General features: G+C 47.3%; 1 protein-coding gene across 1 annotated transcript in view; it reads left to right on the forward strand.

Moving 5' to 3' along the window:
• The window catches only part of PLB1 (phospholipase B1), a 142,397-nt gene that overhangs the window by 111,182 nt on the left and 4,797 nt on the right, over positions 1 to 26,418 (forward strand). Inside the window, exons 45-56 of the mRNA XM_053589696.1 lie at positions 2,830 to 2,890; positions 3,440 to 3,498; positions 4,823 to 4,890; positions 5,163 to 5,206; positions 5,430 to 5,529; positions 9,018 to 9,069; positions 9,952 to 10,032; positions 11,653 to 11,718; positions 12,179 to 12,270; positions 13,310 to 13,388; positions 14,178 to 14,279; positions 14,773 to 14,868. Of these exons, the coding sequence (XP_053445671.1) occupies positions 2,830 to 2,890; positions 3,440 to 3,498; positions 4,823 to 4,890; positions 5,163 to 5,206; positions 5,430 to 5,529; positions 9,018 to 9,069; positions 9,952 to 10,032; positions 11,653 to 11,718; positions 12,179 to 12,270; positions 13,310 to 13,388; positions 14,178 to 14,279; positions 14,773 to 14,868 (900 nt within the window). The remainder of the gene's footprint in view (positions 1 to 2,829; positions 2,891 to 3,439; positions 3,499 to 4,822; positions 4,891 to 5,162; positions 5,207 to 5,429; positions 5,530 to 9,017; positions 9,070 to 9,951; positions 10,033 to 11,652; positions 11,719 to 12,178; positions 12,271 to 13,309; positions 13,389 to 14,177; positions 14,280 to 14,772; positions 14,869 to 26,418) is intronic.

Here is a 26,418-nt window from a genome sequence, read left to right on the forward strand (position 1 = left end):
GAGGGAGATTTGAACTGACATGTGCATAATAGGCACACCAGCTGCCTGGAGAGGCGGAAACAGGTGGAAGGACCAAAGAGCACAAAGGCTGGGAAGTGGGGCTAAGTTGGGTGTCATCTGAGGAAGAGAAAGAAGGTCAGGGTGGCTGGGGACCTGAGAATGAGGTAGAGGGTAGAGGAGCTGAGATCAGAGGGGTGCCTAGGGGCCGGGTCACAGGAGCCTGAACCTCTGAGTAACAAGGCTGGACTTCAGGTGGAAAGAGGTGGGAAACCCTTGGAGTGTTTAGGAGAGAGTGACACAATCGGGTCCGCTTCTCTGTGAAAGATCGCCCTGACTGCTACGGGGAGGATACTGTGGAGATCAGGGGGTGTAACTGGGGAGAGACCTCTTACGAGCCAGCTGAACACACTAACCTGTGTCCAATGACCAGAGAAGCGTTAGAGGTCAAGCTGTGGGGTACAAGCAATGACAGCTTTCCGGCTGGGGTTATGCCATCTCTAGCCTCTTCTGGAGTCTCTGAGGCTCACGTTAGCCCTGTAATCAGTGACCAGATTCCATTATCATTGAAATGTCAGCTGCATCTTGTCACTCAGGAGTTTATTTATTTATGTGTTCAACGTTTACTTATCGGATGCCTAAATGGAGCAAGCGCTGTGCTAAGTACTGGGTAGACAGTGGGAAGGAGAGTGGGTCTGACCTGCCCTTCTGGCCTTCAGGCTCCTGTGAGGCTAAAGAAGTGATGATAATTTAGTTCGTTCCATTGGAAGAGGTTAGAACCCCAGGCCTAGAAAGACATGTGTTTAAAAGCTTGTTACTTAAAGTGCCACAGAAACAAAATCCTGTCATCCTCAGCACATGGAAGAGCCTGAAGGACGTTATGTGAAGTGAAATAAATCAGACACAGAAAGACAAGTACTGTGTGTTCTCACTCACATGTGGGAGCTAAGAAAGATGGTCTCACAGAAGCAGAGGGTGGAACAGTGGTCACCAGAGGGTGGGAAGGGTTGAGGAGGAAGGATAACTAGAGGATGTGTAATGGATACAAAATCACAGCTAAACAGGAGGAATGAATTCTAATGTTCTGTAGCACAGTAGTGTGACTATAGTTAAAGGCTAATTAATCAGATAATTGCAAATACAGTAGAAGCTCTGTAAGGTGACCCTCCAAGGGACTGTAACAAACTAGTTAACATACAGACACGGTCAACATAAGGAATTAGGCCTGCTACTAATATGTACATGGGGTGCACATCTGGTGTATGAAATTAGGTCAACTTAAAGAGGTGGTCAGTGTAGGGAGGTGGTCAACTACGGCAGTTTGATGAGGTAGAAGAGCAAGTTTTGAATGTTGCCAACACAAAGAAATGATAAATGGTTGCAGTGATATGCTAATTACCCTGATTTGATTATTACACATTGTATGCATGTATCAAAATATCACACTGTGCCCCATAAATGTATACATTTATCATGTGTCAATTAAAAAGAATAACAAAAGCAAAAATAATAACAAAGCAGCCACAGACAGGCAACATCCACATTACTGGGGAACTTGTTAGAAATACGGAGTCCCAGACACCACCCCAGACCTACTGAATCAGAACTTGCAATTTAGTGAGATCTCAGGGGCTGGGGATGCGCTGGCTTAGGATGTGGGGTGTGGGTCTTCCTGTGACAGGTAAGCACGCTCCAGTTCCGATCTGTGCCAACTCACCTGCATTCTTGTCTCAGGAAGTATTTCTAATGTGTTGATGACTCTATTACTTCATTTTTTAGAATTGCATTTCCCCCAGGTATTTGTCATCCGCGTACAAGCGTGTCCTTGATTTCAGTAAAACTTCCAAACAGTTTTACTTCCAAGAGGAAGAAGAAATCCACCAGTGTAATGAATTGAGCAATACCTTGGAATAAGCTCAATCCCATTGGACTAAGCAAATAATATGAACAGTAGTTTCATTTTTGCCCCTTCATATTCTAACAATACTTGTCTTCATCATTATCTGATCGAATGGATGAGATGAGCTGTCAAAGCCTTTGCCTCCCAGACACCTGCTGGGGGAGCCCCACTGGGAACTCTACATTCAGAGCTCCACTGGGACCTTGGCAGGAGATTCAATCCTTCTCCCAGCTTTCTGGTACCAGTCATTTCTGTGCCGGCTCTTTCCTGCCCCACCCCTCCCCCAGCACCTGGAAAATGTGCTCTGCCCTACGGAGACAAGGAGCATTAACCTAAAGTAAATGCTTGTGTCCATTTGTATACAGACAAGGAATCGGTGACTCTTAACTATGCAAAAAGATGTACAGGTTTACAGAAAAGATGTGCAACTGTAAAAATTTTATGTTATTTTCCTAAAAATATTGTAACTAATTATTGTTTAGGTCCTAACATTATAATTAGTGTCAATTAGCATAAACACCACCAAAACACACACATCATCTCTTGCGGTTAGCATCAGGTCCTGTGTTCTTTGGGAGACCACCTGTTGTGTGACTTCCTTGTTTTCTCCCCTGCTCTGGGGCAGCTCCTGGCTCCATTCAAGGTGTAGAGAGGTTGGGATGGGAAAGGCTATGGGGGTGGGCATGTGTTGGGGTACACGCATGGATGTATACACTACGTGTTGTGCATAGGGGTAGGTAGACACCTGTTTCTCCCCTTCTAACTTCTCTCTTAGCCTCCCTACAGTTTAACCACTCTTACCCTCCCATGATCCCTTCCGTGATATATTTCTAGTCTCCACCAAAAATTCCTTAGCTGGTTCTTCTTGGACTGAAAGTCGTCTTCCTGTACAATGAATGTTGGGTGCTGTGTCTTTTCTCTCGCTGATTTAGAACTGGGGCACTGACTTTCTGTGTATGGAGTGGAATCCTTCCAACAATATTCCAACCTCTGGTGAGTGAAAACATCGACCCCTTCAGTTAAGACCCTTGCTAAACATCTGGCAGGGTGGGAGACCCCATGAACACACACTGGGAGCTCGAAGTGGGCCTTGCTAATTGCCATGTGGTGCAGACCAGATGCTGGGAGGCCCAGGAGAAGCTGGCCTGCAGCCATCGTCATGCTCCCAGGTGGTGGTGCATGGGCCTCTCAACCAAACCCTACTTCTTGTCTCTTTACAGTTCCAGTGGTAGCCCTCCCTCCTCCCTGCCCAGTGATTGTCCTATGCTATATGATCCCTACAGCTATAACCACCCCACTGTGACTGGGCTCCTTTGAGGAAGGCCATTAGCCAGGGCCATAACCATTCAACTCATTACCTCAGTGCCTTGGTTGTTCCCCAGGAATGGAAGAAGCAAAATTGCTAAAGCCTCAGGCTAGAATCAGAGCAATAGAGACCTATGGGACTAGAGCCAAGTTATCAACTCGGGGGAAAGTTTATACTTTAAAAGGTAGTCTCCTGCCTCCACCACAGCCATCTCTCCCCTCACCTGTCTCTCCTAGTCCATGAGCTCCGACCTGCAGACATCAAAGTGGTGGCTGCCCTGGGTGACTCCCTGACTGTGAGTACTGAGCCTAGCCAGAATCCTCTGTTCCTCGCAGTGGGCTCACATGACTGAGGACCTGTCTGTGTCACCACCGGGGCACCCTGTCCCTCCACCTGCCCAGTCCCACTCAGACCTCACCTGCGGAGCCTTCCCCCAACGCCCCATCCCCACTATAGCCAGGCCGTCCAGTCAGTGCCTGAGGGAACTAGCCCAGGTCTGTCTTCCATTGTCACGGGCTCATCTCCATTTACCCAGACTCAAAGGGTGGTAGATCTTACCTCTATGAACAATATGGAGGGGGGTGGGGGATGAGATGCAGCCATGGCCCCCCAGAACTTGTCTAGCTAAAAGAACAAGAAACCTACGTGGAAGGAGAGACCTGATCTCATAGATGGCATATAGGACTTTCAAAAATAGGGTGTTCATTTTTGTAGAACAGCCCCGCATGTGTGTGAATGTGTTCTCACGTTGGTATGAACATGCAGAAAGCTGTGGAAGGGCACACACAGGCTGCTAACCCTTCATTGGCTGTAGTGGTGTGGGTATGTGGGGGGTTTCTGTGGCAGGGGACAGGCTTCTTAAGGTGGGGTAGATTATTCACTTTTTCAAAATCTTGGTATCTTTTTGCTGATTATGGCAAACATGTTACTTTTGTAAATTGTTAGATAGTTAGAGAAATCTTTATAGAGGAGGTATCTTAGGTCCTGATGACAGTCTTAGAGAATGAATTTATAGATTTAGGGGCTGGAAAGGGATGGTGGTGGGGGGGGCTGGTAACAGGGCACATCAGCCCAAGGCTCTTGTGCTTCAGCAATAGCAGCTGGTCAGTTTGCTTAGGTCTGAAGGTTGTGGGGCCAGGGAAGGAGGGCACGAACAAAGGAGAGGAGAAGAGAAGCCAGATGATGGTGAGCTGAGAGCACTGGGGGAGAGGTTTGGGGGTTAGACACTGAAAGATCAGAGCCAGGGTGGGGCACGGGGAAAGGTGTGCACAGGAGGGACTAGGGACGAGGTGGTGAGGTCAGGCAGGAGGCCAGGGGTGGTCTGCGGCAAGGAGATGGAAGTCTCAACTAGGAACGTGGCAGACAGAACAAAAAGAAAGGGGTGGGAGCGAAGGAGGCTGGGAAGGAAGAATTGGCAGGACTGATGACAGAGGACTGGGGAGAAGAAAGTGTCGCGACAACTCAGAGTTTAGGGTGGCTGGAGAGCCGCTGCTGCTGTTTTTAGAAAAGGCAGATCCAGGTCGTAGCTGCTACCCCAGGGGCAGAGGGGCTTCTCCCAGTGCCCTTAGCCTGCACCCCAACCCAGCACAGGCTTGGAACCCTTTTTCTGCTTTTCATAGACAGCAAAAGGAGCGCGAGCAGACAACTCCAGTGGCACAGTCACGTCCTGGAGGGGCCTTTCTTGGAGGTGAGGGTGTTCTTGACTCATTGTGTCCTGACGATGTTCCCTGAAGGGGCATGAGTGGCGTGTTTCCCCTCTCACCCTTGAGACAAGGTGGGTCCCCATAGATAGCCCAGCACTGAGACGCAGGGAGACTCCAAGAGGCTTGTGTTAGCCCTGAGGGTGAGGGGAACGATGCCTAGGGGCAGAGTCTCTGGTTCTGACGCATACATGTGACAACCCACAGAGTGGCAAACTGGGGGGCAGGGGTGTTAACCCATATGCTTTCTCTTCCCCAGCATTGGAGGGGATGAGGTCTTAGAGACACACACCACACTGCCCAGTAAGTAGCAGCTCTGAGAAGTGCCATCCCTGTGGCCATAACAACCCCTCCCCAGAGCCAGGTGTTCCCCAGAAGAAGGGCAGGAGCAGATTATCTGCAAGGGGGACCTCAGCCAGCTCCGAGAACCCCCAGAAGCCCCCTGCCCACCGCAGCCCAACACAGCAGTCCCCGTGCAGTGCCTGCCGCCTCTCACCTGAGTGCTCCACCTCTTCCTTCTTTAAAGACATTCTGAAGAAGTTCAACCCTAACCTCCTTGGGTTCTCTACTGGCACCTGGGAGGAGACTACGGGACTGAACGTAGCAGTAGAAGGAGCCAGAGCTCGGTGAGCGGGTGTGGGCACAGGAGGGAGCACGAGGGCAAGGCTGAGATCGGGTGGGCAATAGGAGAGACGCATGGTGTGAGGCCCCCCACAAGAAGGGATGGTAACATCTGTGCACAGAGGCCCTGGGCAGAAGCTTCCATGCAGATTAGCTCATGCAATCCCAACACCCCTGGACAGGGCACTATTACAAGGACACTTGTAAAATTTCCTGAACAGCCGAGATTACCCGGAAAGTAGTCAGTGAGCCAGGATCAGACCAAGCCTAAATCCAGGCCCCTCACTCTGCCCTCTCTGGGGCAGTGGCAGCGCATCTGCCCCATACCCGGGCGCTGTCTTTGCTGGCTGTGCCGTCCCTCCCAACAGCAGAGGCACAGTGGAGCATGAGAGGACTCTGAGAACTCAGGGCATGACCTACAGTGGTCTGCCTTTCCTCTCTTCCCCCTTCACTGCAGTCTTTGACACTGAAAGAGCCTTTCTGACAGAGCCCCCAAGACAGCATGGTGGCTGTTTGTTTTCACTGGGATTTCTGTTGTTGACAACAACCCAGATAATTAAAGCTGAAATGCCTGAGCAGGTTCATTGATTTTCTGCATGGAGCGTGCTGGGTGTCGGCTTTGTGGAAGGATCGCTATGCTCCCATCACCAGGGAAACGACACTGCTTTGACTCAGTCTGTTTACAGGGAACGTTCCTTTCAGAAGCAGCAATGTGGGCCCCATGCTCAGGTTGAGTCTCTGAGCCACAGGAAGCGATGTCAGTTCCTCAACGTCATAAGCAGGAAGAACTTATTTTTTCTGCAAAAACTGGGCTTTGTAGGGTCATTATAGCAACATCTAATTACTGTTATGATTACTGTTGACATCATCGTCATCACTTTATTGTTTTTACATAGCACAGGCTTCGTTACCCAGGGGTTGATTCCTCACACAGTTGCCATTCAAGCCCCTTCTCTTTTTCTTGCTTCACTTCCCTTGTCACCTTTTCTATGTTACTGCCACTCAGTACCTCTGCCAGAACAGTCCGTGGCAGAGGAAATAGTTGAGACACGCAGCTTCTTGTGAGCATCTCTGATGTCCTGTGTTAGGGAAAGTGGAGTAATCCATTGACTTAAGTGAGGTTGGAGAACCGCTCTATGACTTTTCTTTATCTCCATTCTATTGTTCATTAGCATAGAAGAGGATGAGTTCACCTAAAGAGAAAGATAAATACTACAGCAGAGCACCTAAGGTTACAAGGTCTGGGGTCAGACCATCTGTGTCTGCATTCCAGCTCCAAGACATGCTAGCTGTGTGACCTCGGGCAAGTTGCTTGGCATCTCTGGGTCTTAGTAAATGAGGATGATATAGTACCTATCTCTCGGGTTGTCATAAAGATTAAATGAGATAAATAGTATACGGGTAGTGCCTGTGGCTCAGGGAGTAGGGTGCTGGTCCCATATACCGAGGGTGGCAGGTTCAAACCCGACCCTGGTCAAAACTGCAAAATAAATAAATAAATATTAAAAAAAGATAGTATAGTGTGTAAATCCACAAGCACAAAACTAGTTTGCCATTATTAGAATATTGAGTTTCAGAGTTTTATTCAACATCAAACTTTCCTTCCATTAGTCAATAAGAATTCATTCAACATCTGCAGAGGACTGAGCCCTGAGGCAGTTACCGAAAGATACAAAAGAATTAAAAGGTGATCTTTCCGCCCACAAAGAGCTTGCAGTCTAAATACAAACTGGAAAATCACTTTTGGAAAATGATGGTGTTGTGCATGGCAACACTGCAGACTGAGATAATTTGGTACTTAGGGATTACAGTCAAGAGAAGAGAGTGTAAAATGTTAACTGAGCCATCTACAGGCAGATGCAGACTCAGAAAGGACCCCTGAAACCATCTGGTCCAACCTCTTCCTTTAAAAGATGGAAAAATTCCACTACAGCAGGATCCGAGAACTTGTGCAAGCTCACTTAGCAAGGTGGTGGCAGAGCTGAAGGTAGAACAGCTGTTTCCTGGAGCAGCAGGGGAAACAGAGGAGTGGGCACAGAGCTCAGCAGGGAGGCCGACTGGGAGCAGGCCTCGGTCTGGGCCAGAGTGTGGGAGATGGTGGCCTGGGAGAGGGAGGAAGTGGGCATTCCTGACCTCCTCTCCTACCACAAGGGTTTATTGCTCATGGATCTTAGTCACATATTAAACCTATTAAAAGATTAGAGGCACTTCTGTGGTCACCCTCAACCAAGGAAGTCTTTCTTTATAGCTTTCTGATGTCCCCATCAGCAATCGTGTATTGATCTTGGATATGTAAATGCTCCTCAATGGAGAAACAAGGGCAGGGAGGGTACCAGTGTGGTTGCTGCTTTTATGACTTCTTCCGTGGACACTGCCATTGGAGTACGCCCTTTGCTGACCTAATTTCTCACATACATATCTTTTTTAAAACACAGCTTTATGGATGTGTAATTGACACGCAATAAACTGCACATATAAAAATATATGATTCGATCAGTGTTGACATATCTATACATAGTACCTGTGAAATTATCACCACAATCAAGGTGATAAGCATGTCCCACAGAAGCTTCCTATGTCCCTTGGTAATCTCTCCTTCCTGCCCCTTCTGTCTCCACCTCAATTCCCAGGCCATGATCAATCTGCTTTCTTTCACTATAGATTAGATTGGATTTTCTAAAATTTCATATAAATGAATCACAGAGTATGTACTCTTATTTGATCTGAATTTTTTCACCTATCAAAATTATTTTAAGATTCATCCACATTGCTCGGTATTATCAATAGTTTGTTCCTTTTCATTGCTGAGTAGTATTCCATCAGCATGCACTCTCTCATCCAAAACTCCAAATGGCCTTATTGTATTAATGGCAGACATCTGGGGAATGAAGGGAGCACTAATTCTGTCCCTATTGTCTCCCTATCCTAGCCTTCTCATGGGGGGAGGGGAGGAGAAAAAGAGGTGGAAAATGGTATAGAAACCCAAGTAACTACGGAGAAGAAACAAGATTAAAGGAGCAGAGAGTGGGGCTTCAAAGCAAAGGTTAAAGGAATCATTAAGCTAAGCCTGGAAGGGGAAAGCTGAGGGATAATTTAGAGCTGTGACTTTTTTCAAATATACAAAAGGTTATTTTTAAAACAGGCGATTGAATAAGAAACAAACAGGCTCAGCTTGCAAAGAAAGAGCTTGAGGAAATATAAGGGAAAATCCTTGATGGGAAGGTTGGCCAGATGGAACCTGAACGGCCAGTGAGGGCCTGAGCCTGCCAAAGGAGGGGGTAGGATGCAGATTATTGGGTGGCAGGGCCTGGATCATTGTGGCCCCCAGAACCATGGCATCTTTGATTATTACTAGGCTGAGATTTCTGGAGAATGGGAAACCTTTCAATATATTCAGAAGGAATAGACCTTTGTACCGTATACTATTATTCTTCCTGAAGTACCTCTCCTTCTTGAGCCAACCCTACTGTCTCTTTCTCTTCCCCCTGCCTAGGGACATGCCAGCCCAGGCCTGGGACCTGGTGGAACGAATGAAAAACAGCTCTGTGAGTATAGACCCCACTGACCCTGAAGGGTGCTTGTCTCCAGTTAGCTGGGGAAGAGACCACCCAGTGAGAGTTCCCTTCCCCGCAGCAACTCCTGCTCCAGCTGGCCTTTAAGAGGGGCCAGAGGGGCCCCCGAGAAGCGGCTACCGCATCATATGCTCTCCCAGACCCAGGGCTTGAGGACAGGAGGGCGAGGTAGAGCAGGGAGTTGGCTGAGATTATGGCCTTGGCCTCTGGCAGTTTCCTGCCTTACCCAAGAGTTGGCTTCCCGGAGCCCTGTTCTGTAAATGTGAGGTTCTAAAAATAGGCTTCTCGTTCCACTCCAGTCCTTCCTCCTTCCCGCTCTGAAGCGTCTCACCAGCTCTGTGTTTGTGCCTTTGGAATTCAGCTCCTGGCAGACTCCTATTATGGAGGTGGCTGAGTAGACAGCTGGCTCCCAGGGCCTCCCCAGCACCCCCGCCCCAGTGCTTGCTATAGTTCCCCTTCCCCTCACTAAGACCCTAAGAACTCCTCCAAGGGGCAGCTTGGGGCTTTGGCTTCTAGCTGCGTCTCTGGACCTGGACTCCTTCAAAGGCCCTCAGGTCACACGTTAATCCACACAGTCTTTCGTGGGTTCAAGGACATGTGGAACATCCAGGCTCTGCTCCCGACTGCAGCTTCTCAGGAGGCTTTCAGAGGGAAAATAGCCTTTCTCCCCAAACCCCTCAGTTCTGTGGTACTGCTCACCCTGGCCTGAGCTGACGGCTGGGAGACCCCACTTGCCATCTTCTGTTTTGATAGAAAGAGGATGGGAGGCACTTGGGGGTCTGTCTAGCTGGCCCAGTGAGTACCTCTGCAGTGCCCCCCACTAGGGCCTAAACTCCGGATCTTCTGTCCCCTTAGCAAATCAACCTGGAAAAAGACTGGAAGCTGGTCACACTCTTCATTGGCAGCAATGACCTGTGTCATTACTGCGAGAATCTGGTAGGTCCCCTGACCTGCCCCAGTGGGGAGCTGAGCCTGTGTCATTACTGTGAGAATCTGGTAGGTTCCCCTGACCTGCCCCTGTGGGGAGCTGAGGAGTCGCTGGCCTCTGGCATCCTCACTCTTGCCCGAGCCCTGCTCCTCCCTCTCTCACAGTCTCCCAGGAAACCCCTGGTTCACATCCACCAGGCGAGGCCTGGCCTCTTCTACTGCCCAAGTGGCCCCTGGAAAAGCAGCTTCGTTGTTTCCCTGATTCCAGAAGAATGGTCTAGATCAGTGGTTCTCAACCTTCCTAATGCCACAGCCCTTTAATACAGTTCCTGTGGGTCGCGACCCACAGTTTGAGAACTGCTGGTCTAGATGGACCCCTCTGGGCACTGCTGAGGCAGTAGCCTCTCCATCAACATAAATATTGCTCTGTGCTGCCCAGATAGGGGACCAGCAGTTCCCATCCCATGTCTGCCAGGAGTCCCCACCCTGTTCTGGGGGGAGATGAAACAATGTTGTAAGTGGGATTGAATAGAATTGGGCCAGTCTGGACAGTGTGGCTTGCTGTCAAGAACATCATGAGTTAACCAACCCCAGCCAGCTGGCCTGGGAACCCAGCCCCATTCCTAACATCATTTCTATGGGGAAACGTGTCCAGACTTACAAACTTCTGGAAGCTCTAACTTTTGGAATACATGTTGTTCTAAGTTGGGGACATTCTATATTTTATTTGGCCGGAAAAAGGCAGCTGCCCTTCCTCAGAGGTTGCAGTGGAAGGTTTGATAGTCACAGGCGGGTAGGGTGGGAGGAGAAGGCCTTTGTTGCTGCTCGTGGCTCACAGAGGCCAGATACCAAAGGCTCGAGGAGACTCACGCCCACACACACAGGGTGAGATTTTCTCAGCCTCTTCCCCTTGGTTCTCTCCCTCACTGCCTGACCTCGTGGGGATTTAAATATCTCTGTGTCCTGGACTCCAGGGGTCCACGGAAACTAGCAGTCACTCAGAGCTGTCTGGGCACCTTGGGGTAGGGAAATGTCCTCCACTCGCCCCAGAGTACCTGTCCTTCACAGAAACAGTCAGGTTTATACTCCCGAGAGCATCATTTTGTGGAAAGGGCCTGGACGCCACACATGGCACCACTAAATCAGCTTCCGGTTGGGGACGTGGGTCAGAGGAAGAGACCATTGGGGCTGAATCACAAAGAAAAAAAATCCAGGCGAATGCAGGAGAGCAAAGGTTCCAGGCAGTGGGACCAGCATGGGCCAAAGCCCAGAGGAAAGGGGGTGTGTGGTCGTCAGGGCACTGTAAGTGGCTGGAGAAGGCTGAGGTCAGGTGACAGAAGGGACCGCTGAGCGATGAGGCCAAGACATGTCGGTGCTGCCTTTGGGTTTGAGACACTAGGAAGCCGTTAGGGGTGGAAATTGTTCATGGTGTCTAGTAGGGGACAAGGGATGTTTTCTTAAAACTATCTCAGTCAACTAGCAACAAAGACTGGGCTTCCCAGCTTGGTCAGGACCACTGAAGCCCCTCTATGCCCACTCTGCCATCAGCCCATGTCCCATGTCCTCCTGTGCTCTTGTCCTTCCCAAGTGGAGCCCAAAGCTGAAGACAGCACCCTTTTCTCTTTGTAGGAGACCCAGTCAGGCCAGGAGTATATTCAGCACATCCAGCAGGCGCTGAACATCCTCTATGAGGAGGTAAGGAAGAGTGGCTGCTGGGTCCCAGGACCTGCCGGCAACCTGTCTGCATAATGCTCAGTGGAATCCCTCCTTGGGTGCCTTAGGCAGACTGTGATCAGTGGAATGCAATCCGAGCAGGGCGCCGCCATGAATGGGTTCCTGGGTAGCATGAAGGGGCAGCTGCCAGGCTCCACTGCAGAGGAAATCCTGGCCTCATCAGAGACTGGACTGTGTGGTAGCAACGACCTCACCTCCAGAGCAATGTGACTTCAGAATCTAGGAAGTGGGCATGCTAAGGAGACTCAGCAAGATAACATGAGTCACATCGCCTCGGGGCCTGAGTTTCTTCATTGGAGAAATTGAGGAGAGGGGAGTGGGCTGCAGATGACCCCCCCCCCAGGCTACTTCCAGCAACAGCCAGTGCCCTCCCTCCACAACCACCTAGAGCCTAATGAAGGCCTCCCCTCTACTCCTGCAGCTTCCAAGGACTTTCGTCAACGTGGTGGAGGTCATGGAGCTGGCCAGCCTGTATCAGGGCCACGGCGGCAAATGTGCCATGCCGGCAGTGCAGTGAGTGGAAGGGGCACAGCCCAGGGTGAGGGCATATGGGGCAAAGAGTGTGTGCAGCAGCCAGACAGGCCTGCCAGGGCTAGGCAGTCATCTGGAGTGCCTCCCCATGACAAGTGCCTGCTGCACACAAGTCCCTTCATTTCTCTGGTTGCTTTTCTGTTCAGCAGGGGACACCAAATGATCCTTGAGGCTCCCTAACACTGCCTAGGATTGCAAAGTCCATCCTTAGCAAGTTGCCTGGTGCTCAGAGACTGCTTAGGGCAGTGAGCTTTCAAAACAGCTACATCTGGCCGCAAATCCTGGCTCTGCCATATGGCTATGGATGAGACCTTGAACAAGCTGCAGAGCTGCTATGGGCCTTACTCCTCATATGTAAAGAGGGGTATAACACCTGTCTTGTAAGGTAGAAGTCAGGCTGAAAGGAGACACACCTGGGGACTGGCCCGCCGAGGGCAGTCCTCAGGGAAACAGTTGCTTTCGTTCCATCCTTGAAAGCTGGCGCTGTGGGCAAGGCTGGAATTCATCAAAGCTCTGTGGCGCCCGGGCCATCTCCTGAGGCCAGAGGTGCTGCCCGAGTTTATGTGACCATTGCCATGAGGCTCCTTTCTGGGGTCTAATGGGTTTCCTGTGAAGGGGCCCGGCTGCCTCCCCTGGAGTCTGCTGACATGGTGTCCCACCTTGTTATGGAGGTTTCAAGCTAGTTGACCCTCCCCAGCTTCCCATACTGGAGCCCTGTAGAAGTGGCCCCAGGAACGGACTGAAACAGAGAGCGGTCATGGCAGTCTTCCCCAAAGCCCAGCCTCCGCTTCCCTTCTCTAAAGAAACCCTGGGGGCCACAGGCTTGGGAAGGAGCAGACAAGAGGTAGGGAAGGGGCATCTGGAACATCAGGTGCTGACTCTTCTACCTCCACTATGACAAGCACCTGCCAGACCTAGTGTCCGAGTTAGGGCTCTGTGACCTGGGTCTGAGAGACAGCCTCCCAGGAGGGCAGAGCTGGGCTGCCCCCAGGGCCTCCACCCCAGGTTCCCTGTCTTACAGGAGCAGCTGCTCTTGCCTCAGATACGCTCAAAACTCCCTGGAGATGCAAGAACTGAAGAGAGTAAACTGGGACTTCCAGGTGAGCCCTGCCCCATCTCGGAGCCTCACACCCTCCTGAGAAGGGACCTGGAAATCCATGCTCAGCAGGGTTTGGCTGAGTGCAGGCAGTCCCCAAAAGGCAGACCAGAACCCCTGGAATATTATCCAGGTGCATTGAACCCCAAGGCCAGGGAGAGGAGGAGAGTGAGAGATCCCAGGTGGAAGCTAGGGGACTAGGGGACTCCCTGCCTCCCAGAGTGGACTCCATGTGGCAGGGGCCATCTGCATAGCCAGGTGTCGTGGCACCACCCATTTCCCTCCCCTCCTCCTGTCTGCTCCCCCAACACACCCCTGTTCTTGTCTGTCCATCTATGCTCTGGTGTCCCCTCTCTGGGCACACCCTCCCCCCAAGATTTTCTGCAAACCAACCCTTCAAGTCTGCTTCAACCTTCCCTAAATTAAACTTCTCCTTCTGCTATCTCTTTATATCAAACGCACTCTGCCCTTGATGGACCCTAAAGCCTCATCTGGCTCTTGTTTGTACCTCTTGTCTCATTTTCCCAGATGGGAAAATTCAAGTATTTTGAGGATAAATATATCTAGTCTTTCTTTTACATTCTGTGCTTGGGCACTTAATAAATCCAACACAGGGCCTCAAAATGTAGGTACTTATTAGTGGGTGCAGAGTGAGGCATGTGTCACCAAGCACAGCCCCTTCAGTCACCTGGCCTGGGGAGGGCTGACTCTGGTCACAGCAGCAGGAATTGGCCCTGTCTGTCCAGCCTTGCCAGGGAGGCTGAGCAGCGTCTCTTCCCACCCCTCCCCACAGAGATCTGTCTCCAGGTTCTACTGGCACCATCACACACAGCGTGAGGACTTTGCAGTTGTGGTGCAGCCTTTCTTCCAGAACACTCTTGTGCCACTGAACGAGGTAAGCTGCAAGCATTTCTGGGAGGCCTCATCTTGGTGATAGAGGTATTTATTTCCTTCTCTAAGTGGGCTTTTTATTTTTAAATCATTCCCAGAGCTCTTCCAAAGGTTGATGTTTCTGCTTTCACTTTTTTTGGTATGGCTGGAACTTAGACGTACTTGGAAAGAGAAAATCAACAATGACCGGCTCCCCAGGCATGGCCCTGGCATTTGCTGGATTGGGATAGAATAGAAAGCTTCCTAAAAATATTGTTTTTCAGCTATCAGGGCAGGGGTGCCTAAAGTAAAGGGATGGACTGTGGGTAGCTCTAATTCATGTTTGCTTAAAAAGAAAATTTCAAAAGCTGGAGCTGTTTCCATCTCTGTCTGAGACAGTTGGCAGCAGAGTGGGAAGGATGGAAGGAGAAATGCCCAGGGGCTGGGGGTGGGGAGCAGTGGTGGCAGGTGGTGACACCCTTTCCCGGGATGGTAATCCCATCGGCCTTTGATCACAGAGAGGGGACCCTGACCTCACCTTCTTCTCCGAAGACTGTTTCCACTTCTCAGATCGTGCCCATGCTGAGATGGCCATCGCACTCTGGAACAACATGGTAAGTGACTGAGGGCTTGGTGAACTGTGACCAAGGGAGCGATCCAAGAGTCCCACAATGACAAACCTACTGGCCGACATGGCTCTTTCCTCCCCAAAGCTCAAAATGGTGGCACACCTTACTGGTCCTGACAGGTTATAATCAAGGATGCGTGTATGTGCGTATGCTTGCGTACATACTCCCTGAAGACAATATATGCACACACACTTTGTCCTTTCAGCATTGTTGGGGTGCTGTAAGGTATAACTCTGTAGTCAGGGAGACCATGTGACCTTAGCTGAATGGACATCTGTGCCAACATCTATAAAACAGTGAAAATGACACAGATCTCAGAGAATGAATAAGATCACGTGGCCCCCAGCACCACGGTCAGCCTTTCCAGTGTGCTAGGCTCAACATCATTTCTTTTTTCTTTTTTTTTTTTTAACATTATTTCTTTAAACAACAAAAAGTGAAAACCCTGCGTGGTACCTGTAGCTCAGTGGTTAGGGTGCTGGCCACATATATCCTGTTAGGGGCTGGTGGGTTTGAACCCGGCCCAGGGCCTGCTAAACAATGACAACTACCAAAAAAAAAAAAAAAAACAAACAAAAAACAGCTAGGCGTTGTGGCAGGCACCTGTAATCCTAGGTATTTGGGGGGCTGAGGCAAGAGAATCACTTGAGCCTAAGAGTTTGAGGTTGCTGTGAGCTATGACATCACAGCACTCTACCAAGGGTGACAGCGAGACTCTGTCTCAAAAAAAAAAAAAGTGAAAACCCCTGTTTTTCCCAGCTGCCACCTATTTCAGTCCTTTCTGATGGGGGAGAAGGAAACTTTATGAAATGATCATATAGTCCAGGGACACCTGACCTGTGCCTTGCTTCTGCTCTTTGCATCTGGCCACTGACTACTGACCTGTCACCCCCATAACTGGACACTCCTGCACACAGCAAATGAAATGCCTTCCCAGTCCAATGGCTTCTTTTAATCTAGACTCAGCAGGTAAACACATCCCCAGCCTGACCTGTGTGTCTCTCCTTTGTCCCATGGCAACTGCACAGTCTGCTCTCCGCTCCTGTTATTGCAGTTTCGGGCGAACACCGCCATGCAAACATTCCCACACCTGCCAGCTCGTCCTCCACTATGCCCAGCATCTCCCTTGACTGACTCACAATATTGACTTTCTCCTTAGCTACACCTCCTCCTCTCTAGCAGCCTCTTCTTTTCAGAACAGCATGTAAACTGGTTTCATCCTTGGCCTATTTAATTACAGACTCAGCTTTCCTCTACTTTTGTTGTCCTGAGTTTCCTCCTGTTGACATCACGTCTCTGCCCACTCCTAGAACTTCCATCATGCTGTTTCAGCCCAGGACTCTGAATTACAACCAAAATATTTTTCAATCCCCACCCAGCCCCCACACTAATTTTTAAAATCAAAGTTTTCATGGTGTAATTTCTGAGAATAGTTATGTTTCTTTTGTGGATTCGTTTTGAAGGCTTAGTTGTCCTTCAGTGCCTACATTATGTGACTTCATTCCTTTAAATAAAGCTCCCCAAAGAGGTATCTATTCCCCATCGCATTTTCCCCTGAGATCTCAGGGGAATCCACAAGAGCCACGTGGGCCTTTTCTTCCCAGCTTTGTCATCAGGGTGCAGCCTTCCGATCCAGGTGGTCTTCCAAGCCTGCTTATAGCCAGGACCTTCCCAGATAGTCCTGGAGCTCGAATGCCATATTGATGACTCTACTCAACAGAGTCCACTGGTCTCTTTCAGTGTGAATTAACAATGTAGTTCTGGCCTTCTTTTCCAAAGTGGCTGAGTAGTTCTTCCCACTCACACAGGTGAGAGGATTTTATTTCATAAAAACATGTAGGAGGAGCTTAGATATGAAAACGGAAGGTAGACGCTGCCCAGAGCTGTGGAGGGAATGAGACTACCTGCAATTCCCCAGCCGTTATCATCTCAGAGATTTAATGACAATTAAGGTTATGGGGGGGAAGCAGAAAGAGGGACGGAGGGAGGGGGGTGGGGCCTTGGTGTGTGTCACACTTTATGGGGGCAAGACATGATTGCAAGAGGGACTTTACCTAACAATTGCAATCAGTGTAACCTGGCTTATTGTACCCTCAATGAATCCCCAACAATAAAAAATAATAATAATAATAACAAAAGCAAAGCAGAACGAAAGTCATCCGAGAGTTTCTTATCCTGTGCTATGTAATTTGGGGAAATAATTACAAAGTCCAATGATTTCATCTAAAGCCATCTTAGACACAAAGGTATAACATCATGCCATCTTTTCGCTGGAATTTCACCCCTAGAGAGACATAAAATAAAATAAACAGACAGACTGCAAGAGCTGGAACAGATCTGAGAGATCACTTAGCCAGAATATTCTGTAACTCAAGTACAGAGACATGAAGCAATTTGCCCAGCATCACACAGCCAATTACAGGTCCCTGTGAGTCCAGGTTTCCCAAGGCCTCCCTAGTGTCCTGGCTACAACACCATTCTCCCCTGCTCCCAACCTGATAAGCACATATATAACTGGTGAATTCATGTCTCCTAATTAGAGTCCTATGACATAGCGTCTGCAGGCTCTGGCTGGAGTTCTCAGGGTGCCCTCCTGGGACCACAGACACACTTTAAGCTATTTTACCTCTTACCCCCCACTCCACAGATCTTTGCAAAGGCTGAATCCAGAAGTACCAACAGCACCAGAGGATGTTTCCCTCTTCCTTTACCCTCCTTTGTCTTCTTAGAAAAAGTTTTTCTTTCTCTTTTCTAAGGTCTGTTCCTCCGCTGCTTCCTGCTCCCTCTCCCATGGAAACCCTGCTCCCAGCTAGTAGTTGCCAGGGGACGACCCCAGGTACCAGAGGATAACTCCAGCCTCCTAATTGGCAACCCTGTCTCCAGACTTACAACCCTTGGAACAGCAATTCTCAGGGCTGGCTGCATAGGAGGGTTATCTTGGGACTTTTGAAAACAATTAGTGCCTATAGTCACATTGGAAAACTCTTTGGTATAGGAGGTCAGATAATTAAGTTTGCAAACTCAGCCTAGAAAAAGTGCTACGTACCTCACTGCTTCATCTCACTCTGATCACCTTTGACACACTGCCCTGATGCCAGCACCTAGTCCACCCTCCACTGCAATTTTTCTACGATGAGTTCGTGAACTTCATTGTCAGGCCTCATCCAACAATAGCTCTGACGTCCAATCGAGAGTTCCAAAATTGTTTTGAAGTGTGGACTAAGTGCTGGTGTCAGCGCGTGCCTTCCCAAGAGGAATACTTCAGAGAGGACTGTACTGATATTCAGCACTTTCTCCAGGGTGAGCTCATAAACTTACTCATCAGATTCCTTATCTCATGACACTGAACACATGTGTTCCCTGTGACCTAACAATGCCACTGCTGAGTATATCCCAACGTAAGGATATACATGTGTCCACCCAAAGATACATGTAAAAATCTTCCTAGCCACACTAGTCTCATGATATCCCCAAACTGGGACGTCCCCAAAGGATGGAGAAATAAACCAGGACAGGTTCATACAATGGACTACCTTCAGTGATGAGACTAACCAGACCTCCCATGCAAATATATTGTATAAATTTCCAAAGCAAGTGGTGTTAGAAATCAGCACAATGGTCCTTTTCCTTCTGTTTATCAGTATTAGATCATAGGATGGCCTCTTGTACTAGAAGAAAGCGGGAAGGGGGCCTCTGAGTACTGGTAATATTCTTTTTTTTATATTGATTGTGACACATTCCCATTACCAAAATTTGTCAGCTGCTCACTTAGGACTTGTACTCATTTGTAGGTTAGGTTAGCTTTGATAAAAAGTTTACATAATATATATATATATATACACCAATGCTCCACAGGGCCTGTCCCCAGTGATTCTGGCTTGGTTGGTCTGGGTGAGACCGGGGTCTGGGTGCTTTTTGAAAGCTCCCCCAGATGATTTTAATGTGCGGGGTTTATGAATCACTGCCTCAGATCCGTCCTCCATGGGGCATTCAAGTGACTGTATAAAAGAAAAGCTAACCAGGTCACTCCCCTCTTCCAAACTCCTGAGACCTCATTAATGTCTGGCTGCCCCTCCTGCTGCTGCCGCGGGTGCTCCAACCATCCACACCTCTGTGTGTTTGCCCTCACGCTCCCCCTCGTCTGCGACTGTCCTTCTCACTTTCTTACTCACCTCAACACTCAACTCAGGGGCCAACTCTTGCAGGAAGCCACCTCTTGATCCCCTAAGCAGGCCAGCAGCCCACCCAGCTCCACCAGACCCTGCCCTGCCCTGTCATCTGCTACACAGTTGGGACCCAGGGTGCCTGCCTGAGGAAAGGCTGGTTCTAGGAATGACAACTGTGTTTCCTATGGCCAGCTCCAAGCCTGCCCCCCGCCTCAGCTTCTCTGCTCAGGTCTTCCTGACTTCAGTTCATCCAACCATTCATTCATTCAACAACTATTTACTGAGCACTGCCAGGTGGTAGGTACTAGTCCCTGTGTTGGGGATTCAGGGAAAAAGGAAAGAACATCTCTGTTCTCACAGAATGTACAGTCTGTAGACAAATCAACAAGGTAATTTCTGATGGTAACAGAGAGAAGGAGGCCTCACTAAAGAGGTGACAAGTGAGCTTAGAAATTAATAACAAGAGGTTGCCAGGCAGGCAGAGGGCCAAGGCCAGAGTGTTCCAGGCAGGAGAAATAGAAGCCACATGGGCTTGGGGTCAGGAATGAGCTTGAAGTGTTAGGAACTCAAAGGCCAGTGTGGCTGAAGGGAAGTGAACAGGTCAACAAGATGGGCAGAGGCCAGGTTCTCAGATGATTCTGAGCAGGGGAGCAACGTGCTCTGGCTCAACCTCCACTGCGTGTAGAGATGGGCTGGAAGGAAGCAAGGGTGGACTTGGAAAGATCCTCAGGAGGCCGCTGGCATCCAGGTGAAGGAGGCAGGGGACTGGGATGGCAGTGGAGGAGCAGTGTCAGATTCAGGATATGTTTTGGAAGAGCTGGTGGATGAGGGGAAAGAAGAATAAAGGATGGCTTCTTGGTTTGGAGTCTAAGAAATTGGGTGGGTGGTTGAGCTGGTAGAGAGAAATTGACTTGGGAGGGAAAATGAAGAGTTCTATTTTGGACATGAAAAGTGTGAACTGCCTTCCAGACATCCCAGGGAGGTGTCACATAAGCTGTCAAATACAGATGTCTGGAGTTTAGAGATAGTCAAGGCCGGAGATTACCCCCCAAAAGTAGGATTATTAGCACAGAGGTGGTATTCATAGCCATAGGATTGACTGAGAGCTCCTAGAGAAAAAAAAGAGGTAGAAAAGAGTGGAGGGCAACTACCCAACCATAGAAATTCATTCCAACTTTTGATGCCAGCAAGAGACAGGGAGGTTGAGTGGGGGAGTAGGAGAGGATGAGAAGAATGTGATATTCAGGGAGCCAAGAGAAGCCAAGAGTGTTTCAAGAAGGAGAAGTCCACTTTAACAAACGCTGCTGAGAAGCCAAGCGAGATGGAGACAAAGAGGGACCTTTGGCTCTGACCACATGGAGGTCACTGATGACCTTGACCAGAGCTGCTGTGAAGTGATGGACACTGCAGCCCGACTAGAATGAGTGGCAGAGAGGGCGGGAGCTTGGGAGGTGCAGGCGGCCTCTGAGATGGCTCTTCCAGGAAGTTATGAAAAGTACCAGCCATAGTAGCTGGAGGGGGCCGTGGGATCAAGGGACGGCAGGGGACAGCAGGGGACACTGTGCAGTGCTGGGAAGGAGGCAGAAGGGGAGAAACAGGTGTGCTCATCAAGCCTGTGCAACTGTGACCTTCCTCTGTGCCAGTTAGTTCCTGGGTTCCTGCAGTCTCCCTGGGACTCACCTGACCCTTAACGTCCATTCTGTCCCCAGCCAGTTCTGTTACAATTGGCTTGAGTTTCCTGAGCTCTAAGGAAGAGGCAGCAGTACTGTGTCTTACACAGGTAGGCCACCCTCCAGCACATATGCTTTCCTGTCATCTTCTTTTTTTTTTTTTTTTTTTATTGTTGGGGATTCATTGAGGGTACAATAAGCCAGATACACTGATTACAATTGTTAGGTAAAGTCCCTCTTGCAATCGTGTCTTGCCCCCATAAAGTGTGACACACACCAAGGCCCCACCCCCCTCCCTCCATCCCTCTTTCTGCTCCCCCCCCCATAACCTTAATTGTCATTAATTGTCCTCATATCAAGATTGAGTACATAGGATTCATGCTTCTCCATTCTTGTGATGCTTTACTAAGAATAATGTCTTCCACTTCCATCCAGGTTAATACAAAGGATGTAAAGTCTCCATTTTTTTTAATGGCTGAATAGTATTCCATGGTATACATATACCACAGCTTGTTAATCCATTCCTGGGTTGGTGGGCATTTAGGCTCTTTCCACATTTTGGCGATTGTAAATTGAGCTGCAATAAACAGTCTAGTACAAGTGTCCTTATGACAAAAGGATTTTTTTCCTTCTGGGTAGATGCCCAGTAATGGGATTGCAGGATCGAATGGGAGGTCTAGGTTGAGTGCTTTGAGGTTTCTCCATACTTCCTTCCAGAAGGGTTGTACTAGTTTGCAGTCCCACCAGCAGTGTAAAAGTGTTCCCTTCTCTCCACATCCACGCCAGCATCTGCAGTTTTGAGATTTTGTGATGTGGGCCATTCTCACTGGGGTTAGATGATATCTCAGGGATGTTTTGATTTGCATTTCTCTAATATATAGAGATGATGAACATTTTTTCATGTGTTTGTTAGCCATTCGTCTGTCGTCTTTAGAGAAAGTTCTATTCATGTCTCTTGCCCATTGATATAAGGGATTGTTGGCTTTTTTCATGTGGATTAATTTGAGTTCTCTATAGATCATGGTTATCAAGCTTTTGTCTGATTGAAAATATGCAAATATCCTTTCCCATTGTGTGGGTTGTCTCTTTGCTTTGGTTATTGTCTCCTTAGCTGTACAGAAGCTTTTCAGTTTAATGAAGTCCCATTTGTTTATTTTTGTTGTTGTTGCCATTGCCATGGCAGTCTTCTTCATGTAGTCTTCCCCCAGGCCAATATCTTCTAGTGTTTTTCCTATGCTTTCTTTGAGGATTTTTATTGTTTCATGCCTTAAATTTAAGTCCTTTATCCATCTTGAATCAATTTTTGTGAGTGGGGAAAGGTGTGGGTCCAGTTTCAGTCTTTTACATGTAGACATCCAGTTCTCCCAACACCATTTATTGAATAGGGAGTCTTTCCCCCAAGGTAAGTTCTTGTTTGGTTTATCGAAGATTAGGTGGTTGTAAGATGTTAGCTTCATTTCTTGGTGTTCAGTTCGATTCCAAGTGTCTATGTCTCTGTTTTTGTGCCAGTACCATGCTGTCTTGAGCACTATGGCTTTGTAGTACAGACTAAAATCTGGTATGCTGATGCCCCCAGCTTTATTTTTGTTACTAAGAACTGCCTTAGCTATACGGGGCTTTTTCCGGTTCCATACAAAACGCAGAATCATTTTTTCCAAATCTTGAAAGTACGATGTAGGTACTTTGATAGGAATGGCATTGAATAGGTAGATTGCTTTGGGAAGTATAGACATTTTAACAATGTTGATTCTTCCCATCCATGAGCATGGTATGTTCTTCCATTTGTTAATATCCTCTGCTATTTCCTTTCTGAGGAGTTCATAGTTTTCTTTATAGAGGTCCTTCACCTCCTTCGTTAGGTATATTCCTAGGTATTTCATTTTCTTTGAAACTATGGTGAAGGGAGTTGTGTCCTTAATTAGCTTCTCATCTTGACTGTTATTGGTGTATACAAAGGCTACTGACTTGTGGACATTGATTTTATATCCTGAAACATTACTGTATTTTTTGATGACTTCTAGGAGTCTTGTGGTTGAGTCTTTGGGGTTCTCTAAGTATAAGATCATGTCGTCATCAAAGAGGGAGAGTTTGACCTCCTCTGCTCCCATTTGGATTCCCTTTATTTCCTTGTCTTGCCTAATTGTATTGGCTAGAACTTCCAGCACTATGTTGAATAGTAAAGGTGACAGAGGACAACCTTGTCTGGTTCCAGTTCTAAGAGGAAAAGCTTTCAGTTTTACTCCATTCAGTAAAATATTGGCTGTGGGTTTGTCATAGATAGCTGCAATCAGTTTTAGAAATGTGCCACCTATGCCTATACTCTTCAGTGTTCTAATTAGAAAAGGATGCTGGATTTTATCAAATGCTTTTTCTGCATCTATTGAGAGGATTATGTGATCTTTATTTTTGCCTCTGTTAATATGGTGGATAACGTTTATGGACTTGCGTATGTTAAACCAGCCTTGCATCCCTGAGATGAAGCCTACTTGATCATGATGAATGACTTTTTTGATGATAAGCTGTAATCTATTGGCTGGGATTTTGTTGAGAATTTTTGCATCTATATTCATGAGTGAGATTGGTCTGAAATTCTCCTTTTTGTTTGGGTCTTTTCCTGGCTTTGGTATCAGGGTGATGTTTGCTTCATAGAATGTGTTGGGGAAGATTCCTTCCTCCTCAGTTTTTTGGAATAATTTCTGCAGTACAGGAATAAGCTCTTCCTTGAAGGTTTGATAGAATTCTGGAGTGAAGCCATCTGGACCAGGGCATTTTTTAGTTGGAAGCTTTTTTATTGTTTCTTTGATCTCAGTGCTTGAAATTGGTCTGTTCAGGAGGTCTATTTCTTCCTGGCTAAGTCTAGGGAGAGGGTGTGATTCCAAATATTGATCCATTTCCTTCACATTGTCAAATTTCTGGGCATAGAGTTTCTGGTAGTATTCAGAGATGATCTCTTGTATCTCTGTGGGATCAGTTGTTATTTCCCCTTTATCGTTTCTGATTGAGGTTACTAGAGATTTTACTTTTCTATTTCTAGTTAGTCTGGCCAATGGTTTATCTATTTTATTTATTTTTTCAAAAAACCAACTCCTTGTTTCATTAATTTTCTGAATGATTCTTTTGTTTTCAATTTCATTGATCTCTGATTTGATTTTGGAGATTTCTTTTCTTCTACTGAGTTTAGGCTTAGATTGTTCTTCTTTTTCCAATTCCATAAGATCTCTTGTGAGATTGTTGATGTGCTCTCTTTCTGTTTTTCGAATGTAGGCATCTAAAGCGATGAATTTTCCTCTCAAAACTGCTTTTGCAGTATCCCACGGGTTTTGGTAGCTTGTGTCTTCATTGTTGTTATGCTCAAGGAAGTTAATGATTTCCTGTTTTATTTCTTCCTTCACCCATCTGTTATTCAACAGAAGATTGTTTAGTTTCCATGCCTTTGGGTGGGGTCGAGCATTTTTGTTAGAGTTGAGTTCCACCTTTAGTGCCTTATGGTCTGAAAAGATACAAGGTAAAATTTCAATTCTTTTGATTCTGTTGATATTTGTTTTGTGTCCCAGGATATGATCAATTTTGGAGAATGTTCCATGGGGTGATGAGAAGAATGTATATTCTTTGTCTTTGGGGTGGAGTGTTCTATATGCGTCTATCAAGCATAGTTGTTCTAGGGTCTCATTTAAATCTCTTACATCTTTGTTTAATTTCTGTTTAGAGGATCTGTCCAGCTCTGTAAGAGGTGTGTTAAAGTCCCCTGTTATGATGGTATTATCAGATATCATATTGCTCAGACTGAGTAAGGTCTGCTTCAAGAATCTGGGAGCATTTAAATTGGGTGCATAAATATTTAGAACTGAAATATCTTCTTGTTGTAGTTTTCCCTTGACCAATATAAAGTGACCATCTTTGTCTTTTTTGACTTTAGTTGCTTTAAATACACATGTATCTGAAAATAAGATTGCAACTCCTCTTTTCTTCTGAATTCCATTTGCCTGAAAAATTGTCTTCCAACCCTTGACTCGGAGCTTTAATTTGTCTTTTGAAGCCAGGTGTGTTTCTTGCAGATAGCAAATGGATGGCTTGTGTTTTTTAATCCAGTCAGCCAATCTATGTCTCTTCAGTGGGGAATTCAAGCCATTAACATTTATGGAGATAATTGATAAGTGTGGTAGTATTCTATTCGTCTTATTTGGTGAGAGTCCATTGCTTAGTTTTATCTTTTGCATCAGTGTGGAGGTTAGGTTCTGTCCTTTGATTTCTGAGTTCTTACTTTGCTGCTGATCCATTGTGGTGGTCAGTGTGCAGAACAGGTTGAAGTATTTCCTGTAGAGCCGGTCTTGTTGTGGCGAATTTCCTCAATGTTTGTATATCCGTAAATGATTTGATTTCTCCGTCAATTCTGAAGCTTAGCTTAGCAGGGTACAGAATTCTGGGCTGAAAATTGTTCTGTTTAAGTAGATTAAAGGTAGATGACCATTGTCTTCTTGCTTGGAAAGTTTCATTAGAGAAGTCTGCGGTCACTCTGATGGATTTGCCCCTGTAGGTCAACTGGCGCTTACTCCTGGCAGCTTGCAGAATCTTTTCTTTTGTCTTGACTTTGGACAGGTTCATCACAATGTGTCTTGGAGAAGCTCGGTTAGAGTTGAGGCGACCTGGGGTCTGATATCCCTCTGAAAGCAGTGTGTCAGACTCTTTGGTGATGTTTGGGAAATTTTCTTTTATAATATTCTCTAGTATGGCTTCCATTCCTCTGGGGCATTCTTTTTCCCCTTCTGGAATTCCTATAACTCGTATGTTGGAACGCTTCATAAAGTCCCATAATTCTGACAGTGAACGTTCTGCTTTCTCTCTCTTCTTTTCTGCCTCTTTTACTATCTGAGTTATCTCAAAAACTTTGTCTTCGGGCGGCGCCTGTGGCTCAGTCGGTAAGGCGCCGGCCCCATATACTGAGGGTGGCGGGTTCAAACCCGGCCCCGGCTGAACTGCAACCAAAAAATAGCTGGGCGTTGTGGCGGGCGCCTGTAGTCCCAGCTACTCGGGAGGCTGAGGCAAGAGAATCGCTTAAGCCCAGGAGTTGGAGGTTGCTGTGAGCTGTATGATGCCACGGCACTCTACCCGAGGGCCATAAAGTGAGACTCTGTCTCTACAAAAAAAAAAAAAAAACTTTGTCTTCTACCTCTGAAATTCTTTCTTCTGCATGGTCTAACCTGTTGCTGATACTTTCCATTGCATCTTTAAGTTCCCTGATTGACTGTTTCATTTCCTTCAGCTCTGCTATATCCTTTTTATATTCTTCATATCGTTCATCTCTGATTTGATTCTGTTTTTGGATTTCCTTTTGGTTATTTTCCACTTTATTAGCAGTTTCCTTCATTGTTTTCAACATGTGTATTCTAAATTCCCTTTCTGTCATTCCTAACATTTCTGTATAGGTGGAATCCTCTGCAGTAGCTACCTCATGGTCCCTTGGCAGGGTTGTTCTGGACTGGTTCTTCATGTTGCCTGGAGTTTTCTGCTGATTCTTCCTCATGAGTGATTTCTTTTATCTGTTTCCTTGCCCTAATTTTCCTTTCACTTCCTCTTGCTCTTTAAGTTCTTGTGCCTGTGGACTAAGGGTTATAGGACCAGAAGGGTGAGAATGTTGAGGAGCAAAAAAGGGATGAAAGAAAGGAGGACTGAGTGATAAGAAAAAAAAAGAAAGATAGAGA

This window comes from Nycticebus coucang, chromosome 4, assembly GCF_027406575.1.
Source record: "Nycticebus coucang isolate mNycCou1 chromosome 4, mNycCou1.pri, whole genome shotgun sequence".
In the NCBI taxonomy this organism is placed as follows: Eukaryota; Metazoa; Chordata; class Mammalia; order Primates; family Lorisidae; genus Nycticebus; species Nycticebus coucang.